This window comes from Nymphalis io, chromosome Z (assembly GCF_905147045.1).
Source record: "Nymphalis io chromosome Z, ilAglIoxx1.1, whole genome shotgun sequence".
In the NCBI taxonomy this organism is placed as follows: Eukaryota; Metazoa; Arthropoda; class Insecta; order Lepidoptera; family Nymphalidae; genus Nymphalis; species Nymphalis io.
Genome location: NC_065918.1, coordinates 4,742,669 through 4,758,125, shown reverse-complemented (window position 1 = coordinate 4,758,125; position 15,457 = coordinate 4,742,669). Strand labels below are relative to the sequence as shown.

The 15,457-nt window shown below is 35.1% G+C and overlaps 1 protein-coding gene across 1 annotated transcript in view; it reads left to right on the top strand.

Moving 5' to 3' along the window:
• LOC126780610 (probable cationic amino acid transporter) overlaps positions 1 to 15,256 on the top strand; it is a 72,629-nt gene extending 57,373 nt beyond the window's left edge. Inside the window, exons 9-17 of the mRNA XM_050505222.1 lie at positions 2,502 to 2,653; positions 10,471 to 10,535; positions 10,671 to 10,771; positions 12,240 to 12,383; positions 12,785 to 12,956; positions 14,095 to 14,222; positions 14,487 to 14,676; positions 14,759 to 14,860; positions 15,163 to 15,256. Of these exons, the coding sequence (XP_050361179.1) occupies positions 2,502 to 2,653; positions 10,471 to 10,535; positions 10,671 to 10,771; positions 12,240 to 12,383; positions 12,785 to 12,956; positions 14,095 to 14,222; positions 14,487 to 14,676; positions 14,759 to 14,860; positions 15,163 to 15,256 (1,148 nt within the window). The remainder of the gene's footprint in view (positions 1 to 2,501; positions 2,654 to 10,470; positions 10,536 to 10,670; positions 10,772 to 12,239; positions 12,384 to 12,784; positions 12,957 to 14,094; positions 14,223 to 14,486; positions 14,677 to 14,758; positions 14,861 to 15,162) is intronic.
• The last annotated feature ends 201 nt before the right edge of the window (positions 15,257 to 15,457 follow it).

Genomic DNA, 15,457 nt, shown 5'->3' with positions numbered 1-15,457 from the left:
CAAAAATATCGTTTGTCAAAAATAACTATTTTTTTATAATCATGTGAATAAACCTTGTAGAATTGAAAAAAGTTTATACTTACTTATATTTACTTGCTTTATTACAGTTATAGTCACAAACAAATCGTTTATTGGCAAATCAGATTTGTAATGTATTTGTTTTTTTTTATGTAAACTGTATTGCATGAAATCTGTTGTCATTCAATATTACCGTGAAAACTAAAAGAAATCAAATATGTAATTTTTTAATTCCTTACGTATTTTTTCCTGTAGTTGAAAATTTGATTAACAAAAAAATACTTAGCATACGTAGATTGATAGATAGAGGGCTTAAATATGAACATTCTACAAATCTTATCCATGAAATGTCTTTTCTTTTATAAAATAGATAGGTGGTCTGGGAAATAGGCCAACTGATGGTAAGTGATCACCACGGCCCATAGCCATTGGCACTGTAAGAAATCGTTCCATATCGTCGCCAATACGCCATCAACCTCGGGAACTAAGATGTTATTTCCCTTGTACCTGTTACATTAGCTCACAATAATATCTGATAAGTGGTTGGTACTTACGCAGGTACTACCACTAGTAAAATGGCCAGAATGCTAGCAACGTTTGCTTTGAATCGCCATTCCAGTTCCCTGGCCGAAAACACATTTAAAGTAATAATATTTAAGAAATAAAAAACGTTAGTTTTTTTTTTTCATTTACATAATTATTTTTTCAATAAATAAATATTAATAATAAATTATTAGGTAAGGTAATACTATACATTTTTCTGTATAAATCCAATGCATTGCTAATGCTTGCTTTTTCTTTGAATTACTTGTTTATTTAAAATTGTTTTACTCGAATTACAGAAAGCTGAGATCCTTCTATTTTCTTAAGAAACCACTTAAATTGTTTTAAATAGTTCACTTTGCTGCCGAGGTAATATTCCGTGGGAAAAATAAAATAAATTCATTTTCTCAAAACAATCACATAATTCCTACCTATAAATAATAATCATACATTTAAATGTTAGGTCTTAAGAATGTATGTTTAGAAAGTATGTTATATATATTAAGCTGTTGATGTAACAAATTCTATATACTTATACCTAATATTATTTATTTAACCATATAACCTATTCGCGAGCTGCAACTCATGACGTAGTTGCAATAAGAGTAACCAAGAACACATCTATAAATACCGTTTATAATAATAATAATAATTATAATATCCTGAGACATTTTTCACACACGGCCATCTGATCCCAAATTAAGCTTGTACAAAGCTTGTGCTATGGAAACCAGACAACTGATATACTACACATACTTATTTTCTTTTTATAAATACATACTTATATAGATAATTACACCCAGACTCAGGACAAACAGACATGTACATGGACACAAATGTCTGTCCTGGGTGGGAATCGAACCCACAACCTTCGGCGTGAAAAGGCAATTATCTACCAACCACGCCAACCGGCTCGTCAAAAGTCGTTTATCTAAGCAAACTCAGCAGTTCCACTACATAAGAGGTCACTTCGCATCAAACTTGTGCAATGTGTACGTTAATTTTTTTCGTTTTATCTATTATTATTATAGTCAATGACGCATTTAACTTCCTGGCATTACACAAATATTTGCAATAAGGCTATTATTTCTAAATTTAACGTAGAAAACTGTCTTGAAAATATCAGAAATTGAAATGCAACATTGGCCATAATGATTATAACATTTCAAGAAGAATACGCGCATCAAAAGATATCACCATGAGTAGGTGGTCAAAATTTCACGTGTTAGTAATGAAGTCAGATCTTACAGAAAACACTCCTGGGCTGTTTAAAGTTTGTTCTTTAGAATGTATCTAAATTCCAATGATAAAGTCACACACAAATGTGTATATAAACTTAATAATATATATATATATTAAGTTGCAACATATATTGTTGTATCATATATATATATATATATATATATATATATATATATATATATATATGTGTATTTAAATCATACCCTGTAACATAATTTAGCGTTAATAACATTTTAATACAATATCACACCCTCCCAAACTCGACTGAGTAAGTTTATATTTGCCTTTTGTGTTTCCACAATATTTGTCACTGTCTCTATACAAATTAAACTGTTAAGTAGTCTCGCTTATTTACAGTTATATTAAGTAACAAATCGTTGTATATACATTTACAATCTCGATCGGATTTGTAATGTATTTAATTATTTATTGTTCTTGTATGCATTACATGTTATCTGTTGTTATAACATATTAAATATTATATATTTATATAAATAAATGTGTAATGTCTAGGGGTTCATATTAATGGAAATGAATTTTCTTATTCATATTCTCTACCGTTATCTATTATTTTTTAAAAGATTCAACGATAGTACAGCTAAATTTAATATTTTAATAACATTATGTTAATGATAAAGTAAATGATAAAATTAAAATAAAGCGTGTTCTTCCGATACTAAAATGTATTTATGTCTTAGGTACTCTCCTTGCCTACACGTTGGTGTCTACCTGTGTACTGGTTCTTCGCTACCAGCCGCATACCGATAACCTTATCGAACTCTTGCCGCAAAGCCTCCGTACACCAAATGACCCGGAAGGCGCAGCTTCTGCTCAACGCGAATCTTCATTCGTAAGTATAAACATTTATACATAAAAAATTAAATCTATTATTATATTGGAATTTATGATAAGAAATTTACTTATTAAGTTTTTTACTTCAAATCGAGCTGATGGTGTTTTATCGCTCCCTATTTATAAAAATTGAAACCATGATTTCACTAAGTGTTCTAAAACAAACATTTTCGACAAAAAATATTGTTTAAAAAATTTAAAAGTTGAAGCATAACTTGATGAGCGAAACTTGATTCTTTTCCATGTACGATCGGCTTAAATTTTTTAACTCAGACTTAAATCAAATAGCTGAATTGAAAATACTAATAGTACTGTAAATAAATAAAGATTTTGTTTATTATCAATAAAACATTGAAATTGGAATTAACTTAATTTCAAAAAAAATATTTCCAGAAAATTGTTCTGTTCTTCCTATAATGCTTAAGTTAGTTTAAGTCTTGTTTATCTATCAATTCAATATGACAAATATATCCGGCATAGACCTTACTCACACGTAGCCTTCTGGCGTACTGTCGAATATTATAGATACTATATTAATATTATAGAAATATTCAAAGACATTGAGGTGAAACCTTTGATCATTTAGTGCTTTTTAATTGTTCGACATTTTCGTAACAAAAGTATTTTAGAATTTCAGTCTCAAATCTAAAAGGAATTTGGATCTTGTAAGCTGACACGACAATACATACAAAACAATAAACCTTTGATTTTTTTTTCATTTATTCGCTTATCTGATATATTTTCAAGGCATTAAAATGAATTAAAAGCCTTCACTTTATTTAAATTTCGGAAACCGATAACATTTATTTTATATTTCTCTTGTTAATGAATATACGTTGAAATGCCTTTTTACATTTCTTTGTATACCATCGCCCGACTTATCTCGCGCGTCTACTGTACTACGAGTATGTCAGAAGTATAATGCCGTAGAATCTGACATACATTCAAGCGTTCAATATGCTATGATGGCATGTATATGTTCGTATGCGTATGAGACTGACAAAGGAAAATTAATTTCAATATTTGGACTATATTATAAAGTTAAATCAACAATTATTTTATATAAATACACATAATTTGTGTATCTCAAAAACGGCTCGAAGGACTTGGCTCATTTTTTTTAAATTTAAATAAAATTTAGCTTTTTAACCAACGCAATATTTTATAAAACAAAAACTATAACCAATTTTTATTAGAACCGCACATGTCCTTATATCATAAACAAAGACATAAATCTCATTTAAATCATTTAACATTTCATTAAAATTTACAGCGAATATTTGTATATTAGATATAGATATTTTTTGTAAAGTAAAAATATGTATCAGTTAAGTTAGAAGAAAATATTTACCTTTGCGTGTTTATGACACATACAAATAATAATCATATACTTATACTAAGCAAATGTTCGTGACCTTTATCATAAAATGAATACTTTATACATTTCTTTATAAATTAGGCACCACATAGTCTCACCGTCTGTGAGTCCCACATCCCCCCTCCCACTTCGTTGTCGTCAATGTCGTTAAAACACATAAAACACCAAGATTGAACATAAACCTACCTTACCTTGTTATGAATAACTGCCTCAAAGAATTAATTTGCACAAAGAATTGTAACGTCTACTTACTCTCTGTAACAAACAACTGTTATATGTATTACATTCCTCTTAACTGGCAGCCATAATACTTTTATGTTATAAGTTGAGCATGTGATCGTTAAACACAGGAATCACTAACCATTGTTATATATATAATAACAATTATAATTACATCTAATATACTCAAGTATATTATATTGTCAACAATATCGTCGAGAAATAGAACGCCCCTTGATAAGACATGTTCCAAAATAGGACCATTTAACTGTCATCGACACGATTAATTGAGAAATATAACAATATTATTATAAAATTCATAATTTTACCAATAAAGGTTAATTGACTGTAAATATTGTACAAATCTAATGTCTCGTTACATTACTTAAGCCTTCTAACATTCGTGCGTTATTTCTATTAACAATTATCTACGTCGAACTACCAGCAATATGTTAGTATTACGTGAAAATGTTATATACATTCATATTAGAAAGTAAAGAGAAATTTAAGGTCCAAAGCCTTCTGACCGTACCTTTTACGATACGTGCTTAGAATATTTTTGACGTACTAGCTCGAATTTTGAATGACTGCAATAGACAGCGTTATTTTAATAAACGTAAGGGTATTCAATAGATATTTTAATTATTATTAAAACGCAAACGATCACGACATTGCTGTTATATTATGGACGGAAAAACTAATCAACAGCCAGTATTACAGCCGACGTTTTATACGTACAAAATATATCTTGGTAAAAGCTGCGTTAATGTTAATAGCATAATAATAATAATCTTCTGATTACTTTTCCGACTCTTAAATTAGTACGATTTCAAAAAATAGTAATTTTACATACGTGTAAATAGAAAACAGTAAAGGATTAAGAAAAAAATTAAGAATTTTCTTTAAAAAACAAAAGTATCTTCCCTTCGGTTTCATCCTAATTTCTTGCAGTCTTCAATTTGTATTGTTTGACGTTTTATATTTACCGATATACCTACTATGTAGAGTCGTAGTCATGATGTGGTAGTGGTGGTGGTAGATGATGTTATCCTTGCTCAATAACGATTTACTTGCACTTAAAGAATGATTATAATAATATTGTTGTTTTTTTGAGATTTGCGCGTTCAACCAAAAAACTCTCCAGCTTTAAAATGAATTCTAGCAGCTCTGCGTTAAACGTTACTGGAGACTACGTTCCCTATTCTATTCCGATCTAACTTCAACCGAACCACAGCTGAATCATTGTGTTAGTACAATAGGAAAACGGGTAACGGGTAAACGATTATGTTTCGATTCGATAGCCATAAATTGACAATATTTTTATAGTAGAATTGAGATATAATTGTAACCTTCCTATTATAACCTTCCTTAATAAAAGAATTGTGAATTCTTAATAAAATGCAATATTTTTTTTTCACATCAGACCAACAAACTTTCCAGATAATATATGTAAAGTAGATTGATGTTCATCATCATACCCTCAGACCGTAGCTACCGTTGTAAGTGCGACGAGTATCAAAATCGAATCTGCGCCTGTTTTGACGCTAGCGGCTAGACCATTCGTTTACCTTTACACTGTGGAAGCTTGTAAATATTATATTATTACCTAATCATATCTCATTTAATCGTAATAAAATTATGTATATTTATTTACATATATATGTCTACCCAAAAATGCCGTTATTTAATTTTTAACTTTTTTATGTGACCAAAGAAAATTTAAAGTATAATATTATATATAAAGATTTTTATCTTCATGTATTTTTATATTAGACGCAATATTTAATACATTTTTTTTTTATATTCTCCGGGAGAGCAAATGACTCTACTCCGCCTGATGGTAGTAGAGTCCAAATGCGACGACGGCCAGTACAGACGTGAAAAACGCTCTGCACTAGCCGCCTTCGCCCTACCGACCCGCAAGATGCCTCTTCACGCCTCGTTTGCAGGAACCCGGGTTGTAAGAGGAGGGGAACACGTGAGCTGGTAAGGAATTCCATTTTTTGGAAGTGCGACAAAGAAAGGAGTTGACAAATTTCTTTGGTCGCGATGGAATTGATGTCACAGTTAGGCGTTGACATCGAGAACCAGCTCGCGTGGACTTAAGAAGGAAGGGGGAAGCAGGAATTAGAGAGAATAATTCCTCAGAGCACTCGCCGTGATACAGTCGATAGAAAGCGCTTATAAAGTATAATATATAAAGTATAATATTATATATAAAGATTTTTATCTTCATGTATTTTTATATTAGACGCAATATTTAATACATTTTTTTTTTATATTCTCCGGGAGAGCAAATGACTCTACTCCGCCTGATGGTAGTAGAGTCCAAATGCGACGACGGCCAGTACAGACGGGAAAAACGCTCTGCACTAGCCGCCTTCGCCCTGCCGGCCCGCAAGATGCCTCTTCACGCCTCGTTTGCAGGAACCCGGGTTGTAAGAGGAGGGGAACACGTGAGCTGGTAAGGAATTCCATTTTTTGGAAGTGCGACAAAGAAAGGAGTTGACAAATTTCTTTGGTCGCGATGGAATTGATGTCACAGTTAGGCGTTGACATCGAGAACCAGCTCGCGTGGACTTAAGAAGGAAGGGGGAAGCAGGAATTAGAGAGAATAATTCCTCAGAGCACTCGCCGTGATACAGTCGATAGAAAGCGCTTATAAAGTATAATATATAAAGTATAATATTATATATAAAGATTTTTATCTTCATGTATTTTTATATTAGACGCAATATTTAATACATTTTTTTTTTATATTCTCCGGGAGAGCAAATGACTCTACTCCGCCTGATGGTAGTAGAGTCCAAATGCGACGACGGCCAGTACAGACGGGAAAAACGCTCTGCACTAGCCGCCTTCGCCCTGCCGGCCCGCAAGATGCCTCTTCACGCCTCGTTTGCAGGAACCCGGGTTGTAAGAGGAGGGGAACACGTGAGCTGGTAAGGAATTCCATTTTTTGGAAGTGCGACAAAGAAAGGAGGTGACAAATTTCTTTGGTCGCGATGGAATTGATGTCACAGTTAGGCGTTGACATCGAGAACCAGCTCGCGTGGACTTAAGAAGGAAGGGGGAAGCAGGAATTAGAGAGAATAATTCCTCAGAGCACTCGCCGTGATACAGTCGATAGAAAGCGCTCAGTGCTGCTATCTCACGAGGCAATTGTAAAGGTTCAAGGGTGTTTGTGACCTTTACGTCGCCAATAATGCGCACTGCACGTTGCTGCAACCGGTCCAAGGCCTCCAGTATGTACTTAGCGGAGCCATCCCAAAGGCAAGCAATATTCCACGCAAGAGCGTACCTGTGTTTTGTACAGCAGGCACAGTTGTTATGGCGTGAAAAAACGCCGCACCTTGTTCAGAACTCCGAGTTTCCGTGAAGCTGTTTTTATAACAGCCTCGATGTAATCCCTTGGAATAAGGTCGCAGCGAACGTCAATACCCAGTATGGCGATTTTGCTTTGTATCACCAGCGGAGTACCACAGAGGGAGGGAAGAGGGGAAAATGCTGACTTTTTCGCTGTGAGAGCGCACACTTGTGTTTTCTTGGCATTAAACTCAACAAGGTTATCAGAGCCCCATTTGTGGATGAGCTCTAATGTCCAATCAAGTTCAATGGCAAGATCCTTCCGCCTCTCCTCAATTTCCGCTCGCCCAGCCACTGCGCGTCCGTGGTATCCACCATGCACTGTACTATCGTCTGCATAGCAATGTATGTTCCCAAGAGAGAGCATATCATTGATATGCAAAAGTGTAGGAGATAGCACAGATCCCTGGGGGACCCCAGCATTCACTACATAGAATTGTGAAGAGCAACCATCAACTAAAACACGAAGGCTACGCTTGTGTAGGAAGCTGGCAATCCAGGTGCATAGCTGAGCAGGCAGACCATATGCCGGCAGCTTGGAGAGAAGACTTCTGTGCCAGACCCTGTCGAAAGCCTTGGAGATATCGAGGCTGACAGCCAACGATTCTCCATGCTTGTCGATAGCTTCACCCCAGAGGTGTGTTACGTACGCTAGAAGATCACCTGTGGACCGTTTTGGTCGAAACCCGTACTGACGATCATTAATTAGACAGTGATCTTCTAGGTAATGGATCAGTTGGTTGTTTAAAATCCTTTCCATCACCTTACAAAGTACTGAGGTGATAGCTATTGGCCGATAATTTGCCGGGTCAGACCGATCCCCTTTTTTGGGAACCGCTTGCACATTAGCTCTTCTCCAAGCCTCCGGCACACTTCCCGAAGAGAGAGAAAGTTGGAACAGGCGCGTTAACACAGGAGACAGCTCCGCTGCGCACTTCTTCAGCACTATGGCTGGTATTCCATCGGGACCGCTAGCTTTCCGTACATCAAGTGATTGCAGCTCCGCACGCACATCACGTTGCCTGATTTTAATGTCAGGCATCGTATGGCCACATGCAGGTATTGTAGATCGATGACGGAATTGTCGGCAAAGAGTTTAGCCAGGAGATCAGCTTGCTCTTGCGGACTGTGAGCTAGCGATCCGTCCGGATTTCTGAGCGGTGGCAGCAAAGGTTGGCAGAAATTGTTTTGCATAGTCTTGGTCAGACGCCAAAAGCTACGGGAGCCCCTAGGATGCGAAACAAGGTCATGACCAATCTGTACAATGCGCTGTGCATCCGCTCTCGTGTATGTCTTTCTACAGGACTTGGAATTTTTATTGTAGTTTGCTTTCAGTGAGTCAATGTTAGATGCCCCGCTAATGCAGCCGTTGATCCACTTGCGATATGCCGCCTGCTTAGATGATACAGCATCGGTACATTCACGAGTGAACCAACGGTTACGCGTACCCCTACTGACGAGATCTGAGCTAGGAATGTAGTATTCCATTCCCAACATGATCTCGTCAGCAACAGCAGCGGCACTAGCTGTCGGGTCATTCCCACTGAAGCAACGTTCCTTCCAAGGGACCGACGCATAGTAATCGCGCATACCGTCCCAATCTGCCGACTTATAGTGCCAAACGCGACGTTTGCAAACCGCTAGTGGCGGCAGCTTGGCCTGTGGCACTCTGGTAGATATAAGGCTGTGATCCGAAGAGCCAAGAGGAGCCTGAACCACAACCCGATATTCCACCGGGTGAGAAGTCAGCAGAAGGTCCAGTAGAGAAGGTGCTTGCCCATCAATGTCTGGGATCCTGGTGGGCTGATCAACCAGTTGGGTCAAGTCAATTGAAAATAGTTTCTTTTTCACATAACATTTTTATAACTCATTACTTTTTACGTTAGCTTAGTTTAAGGGTTTTTGGTTAGTTTCATACAATTAAATGTTTTTTTTCATAAATGTTTTTTGACGTATTTATTTGTTTTTAATTACATTATTCGTATTAAAACTGTTTGTGTAACAAAAATTTCATATTGTTCAAATCATTTCGATTATATTAACCGGTACCAAGTAAATAATACTTATACTTTAAATTAGTATGAAATTTTGATATTATAAAGTTTGAGATCAGTTCTCTTCATAAACAGATTCTCACTTTCTTAAATCTATCTAATAAATAATTCACTGTAAAGCAAAACAATAAGGTCCTCTTTCTTTTAGTAGTAATGTGTTATTTATTTATTACTATAATAAACATTTACTAAAATTAGTTTAGTAGATTTTGTTCGTTACGCCAGTTTTAACTGAGTAATAAGTCTTTTATGAACTTACGCTAATATTTCGAAGCGCTACAGTGAACCAAAGTTACTCCTAACTACCGCAACGCACTTTAGACTTGAACGATTGTTACAAAAGATAAGCGACAGAAAAGAACTTTATAACAATTGTTATTGCTCTTTTGATATAAAAACAATAAACTCTTGGCGTATTTACATTATAAAAGTTTTAAAAATATTGTATTATTAGAATAGGTACTTCGTGACATTATCTTTTCATACATTTTAATTGTGCAATTTATAATACAAGTTTCGTTTTCCAATTTTGTGCAATTAAATATACCTACATAAATATCATCTATTGGTCTAAAATGCTTATTCTTTTGTCAAAGAATACAGAAACCAATAAGCAAAGTTGTATTTTTTATACATAAGTTAATTCTGGAGTTAAGAAATAATAGTTATATTGTATAACAAATACCTACTAATATTGGTATCGTGATTTACATAAAATAAATAAAATATCAAGTTCTGAAAATATTGCCAATAGATGCGTTTAAAAAAAGAGATTCTATTTCATTTCCATTGTTTCAGGCTCGCGGCCCGACTCATATAATGCCTGCCAGCCAAAGAGTCATGGTGCGTCGTGTCACCCGCAGGTAATGACAACATTGGGACGCGTTGCCAAATGCGAACGTTTGCTATAGCGAAAGGCCGGCCGTCACCATCTGCTTATTGTAAATTTCATTGAAAGCTTTGCCTGCGCTCCGCTAAGCGAACCAGTATGTTCACAGCTCACCCGACTCCGATGATACTCTTCCCGGGGATGACAGTGAGGAATACGGACGCGATGACGCGTTCCTAGTCAACTCAAACACCGAAAACAAGTTCTATGGTAAGTCAAGAAACGATTTGGTACTTCAAAATAATTTAAAATTGCTGTATATTTTTTATTGACACTTAACATAAATAGTTACAGAAAGGATTAGACATCTATCGATCAAGATTCCCTGAATGATGAATCCATCAATTTCTATCAACAATAGTGTGTAGCGTGTGTATCTTAATTAATACTAAGTCCTTATATATGAAATTGGCGTTTTGTACTGGAGGAATATAAAGTCAATTTTTTTTTTGAAAAATATATTTAATTAATCAAAGTATGCACCGTTGTTATCTATGCACTTATGTCATCTCATAGGTAGATGAATCCCTTTAATAAAAAAATCATGGGGGCGAGAATCAATAATCTCTGTGAAGGCGGTTTGGACTGCCGCATTGGAGCTGATTTTGTAAGAAGTTGTCCAAATTCCGGAAAAAATGGTAATCTGTTGGAGCAAGGTCCGGGGAGTACGGTGGACGTCGCAGACATTCCAATTGCAGCTCATCTAACTTAGTGGTTGTTTGTTGTGCAGTATGTGGTCTTGCGTTGTCGTGAAGCAGCAGTGGCCTAGAGCGATTGACCAATCTCGGTTGTTAGCAGCTAGTTCTTCCTTGATGGTTTGCTGTTGCTGACAATAGATATCTGCCGTAATCGTTTGGCCAGATTTTAGAAAACTGTAGTGAACGACACCGACGCTAGTCCACCAAACACTCACAAGTAACTTTTCTGAGCAATTTTTCGTTTAGGGCAGGATTTGGCTGGGTCTCCAGGGTTCAGCCATTGCAAAGAGCACTTACAATTATCGTACAGTATCCACTTGTTATCACAAGTAGTTATTCGATTTAAAATCCCTTCATTATTGTGTCGGTTGAGCAAAATAACACAGCAGTCGACGCGTGTTTGCAAGTTCGATTCACTCAATTCAAGAGGTACCCACCGTTCAAGTTTTTTTACTTTCCCGATTTACTTCAAGTGGATTAATACAGTTTACAATACAGTTTTCAATAGATTATACAGGTATCTCTGAAGTGCTTTGTGATGGATCCGCTTCCACAATAGCCTTTAATTCTTCATTTTCCACTTTGGTCTCCGGTCGTCCACGGGATTGGTTCTAAAGGTCGAAATTTCCAGAACGAAAACGTTGAAACCAAAAACGAACCGTGTTTTCTTTTGCGACACAGCGCCGTACACAACATTAATCCTTCGAGCTGTTACTGCAGCACTGGTGCCACGGTAGAACTCGTACTCGTAAATATACCGATATTTCATGTTTTCCATTGTGCGGCAATAAGCGACGCCAAAGTTCAAATGCACCAGCTAAATGAATTTATAAATTTGAACTTGGAATTCTTAACCAAATGGACAGTACGACAAAACGCTAATTTTATATGTAAGGACCTAATATATTATGTAATATTTCGTTTTACTCGAATAAGACAAGTATAATATTAAAAAAAAATTAATTGACGACTTTAAAAAGGCGCTGTTCCTGGAGGTTGTTCTACGGGTACTTCGCGTTGTGCTCGCTTCTTTGACTCCATATACCGCAAATTGCACGAGATGTCCTACCTCTGCCCTGGCCTTCTTCCGTGGGTTGACTGCGGTCCTGCTACCGAAAATTCCGGTAAATTTAACTATTTAAATTATTAAATTATTATACATATTATACTACAAGATAACTAAAAACTTAAGGTACGATATACGATTTACTTGATTTTCATTAATATTTTGTCTACTGTGATAATATTGATATTACATAAATACTCTATTTTAAAGAAAAAAAACAGTATTTTCTTTAATAAAACAAGTCAAGCAGCTCATAAAAATAAAAAATCTTAAATATATATCATTGACTATGCCTACCTATTTATATCATCAGTGGAAATTTAATAAGAACGAAGAAATATTTAGCAAAACAATAACATTTTTTTACGAGAATACTTAAAAAATGTTGTTAATTGAATAAAGACTTACCTAAATGGTTAAATTGCATACTATATGATTATATAATATTATATATCTCAGGTCTGTACGTCATCAAGGCGGTCGGCATCCTGTACGTGCTCATCATCGTCTTCGATATCTTTGCGGCTTACGGAAGTCCCGGCGAATCGACCTTTACAACTGTCGTGATGGTTATACTGCTTATCGCCATCTTTGGAATACTGCTAGCTATTTCTCGGAAACCACAAAATCGGTATGAACACTCAAAATTAACATAGATCTTTTAAAATAATTATAAATATATATATTTTTTATCATAATAAAATGAAATCTGTAAAGATAATAATGAAATATTTATGATTAGTTAAAAAACTGCCAAGGGATTAATCGAAAAGAAAGAATAGTGGACAAGCCCGAATTTCGAGCTTACGTCAATTTTATTTACATTTTTTTTTCTATTCATACAAATGTCTCGATATATTTTTTAACTTTTTTTTCTCTTGTATGCCTCGTTAGCTTGCAGATCCAGAGGTACTGGGTTTAAAGCCTTATCGTTCTAATAAAAAAACATTAAATTTTCTTCTTGATAAATTTTCTGAAATCTGGAAAATGACGGTTTTAGTGCCGGTTCAGTGCCTTGGAAAGTACATAAAGCCGTTCTCGTTCCGTGCCGTTTCCGTCACAACCTGACACAAATCTGACACAATCGGAAAGAGTTTATACTCTTTCCGGTTGTGTCAGATTTGACGTCACATTGGATTATAAGATTGAGGGAATAAAGTACATTTGTGTTTGAGTATAATATAATTGTGCACTTTAATATGTCCTGGTCATTTTGCTATTGACTGAAATAGCTGAACAGGACACCATCATACTCTTCTCTTAATGTTCTTTTTATGTATAAATATTACTTTTACAATATGTATAATTTATAACGTGTAAACATGACTTAAGACTAAAGTTATTCAATTTCCTGAAAGTCAATGAGAGTGAATTAGTTCACGTATACGGGTACGTGACATGGGTGTGTTACTTGCCTTAAGTTTACGATAGATATTCATCAAGAGCACTTTATGCGGATAAAAATAAACACAGTATCGAGTTCTTAACTATATAGAATTTATGATGCAATTGAGATAAATAATCAGTATAATTTTAATTCCGTTTAAATAGATAGAATTACTTCGCGACCAATTAACACGAGTGTTACAATGTTTCTTAGAGTTTATTTTAGTCGTACAACAAGATAATAAATAATAAAATGGATGAATGATTTTTAAACACAAAAATAGTCATAATATTTTACTTTTAACTATAGTAATAACATGTGTTAGACTTTAAACGCCGTTTTCGGTTTTTGATAACTCTCACATTTTCGTCTCTAATTAAAGAGCTACACTGGTCTACGCAACGCCCTGCCTGCCCTTCGTGCCCACGATCGCCATTATGGTCAACATTTACCTGATTCTCAACCTTTCGATTCTGACTCTCATTCGATTCACCGTATGGATGATAATTGGTAACTATTTCAATATTAAGCGCTACTGTCGCTGCATTTTTATTTCATGTATTAAATTATAATTAATGAAACATTCACGTCACAAGCGCTGCAGCGAAATGAATTAATTACATTATAGTTATATATTTGCTATTTCATAAAACTCAATAGGTCTTAATATTAGTTTATAGTATTTTCGATGGCTTCTATAATGATAGAAAATAAATGTGTAATTTAGCAAAAGAAGTAATTTTTAATTTATATTATACTTGTCTATCGTTACAGGGCTGGTAGTGTACTTTAAGTATGGTATCAAGAATTCCACTCTTGAAACTAACCCCCCCGTACCCCGCGCGCCTACTCCTCCACCACCGAACCCATTGGACCGCACCACTCTGCCGCCCGCAACGCAACCACCACCTACTGGCGACCGCAACATCTTCGAAGGCGATGGCCTCTATGGCAGCCATGATCAGTGAGTATATAGTAGATGTTTTTTGAAATCGTTTATATTTGAGTTGTGTTATGTGTATGACCACGTTATTTAACTATATTAGGTTCTCGGACCCTCTTTTGGCTTGGCACGTTGCCGACTTGGAACCGGTACAATCCACAAGCCGCGGCTACTCTGGATCTTCGTACATACAGGTTGAGACTCGGTAAGAAAAAAACCTTCTTTTTTAACTTAACAAGTATTCCTGATTGGACGCAATACGAAGAAGAACTAAAGATAAACAAACATAACAACTTCTTCGACATTCAAGACGTAACTATTTTGTTCTCATTCTCATCTCATGAAATGATACATAAGAGCTTATTTAAATAAATAACATTCTACGCTATATCTATTCTACCTATATAGGTAAATCATAAATATAATATACTACGTACCTACGCACTATATATAATAAAACAACAGTTTTTTTCTATATCGTGTCAATGAAAATTAATTGCGTTTCAGGTACAACGAACGCACGAATAGGACTACGTCGCATACCTCCAGCCGACCACCATGGGCTTATCCAGACGTCACATACGATTCTTGGGACAATTAAATAACCTGAACGAATTAAATTATTTATGCATATTATATTTAGTTATTTTTAAACTAATTAATATATAATTTGTATTAATGTCAGAAAAAGTATTAATTAAGCGCAAACTTTTAAAAAGTTCGTTATCGAGTTTATTTATCTTAAATAGTTTTTTTTTATTATTTAAGGTTTTTTTTTGATTGAACGGCGAGCCATTTGGAT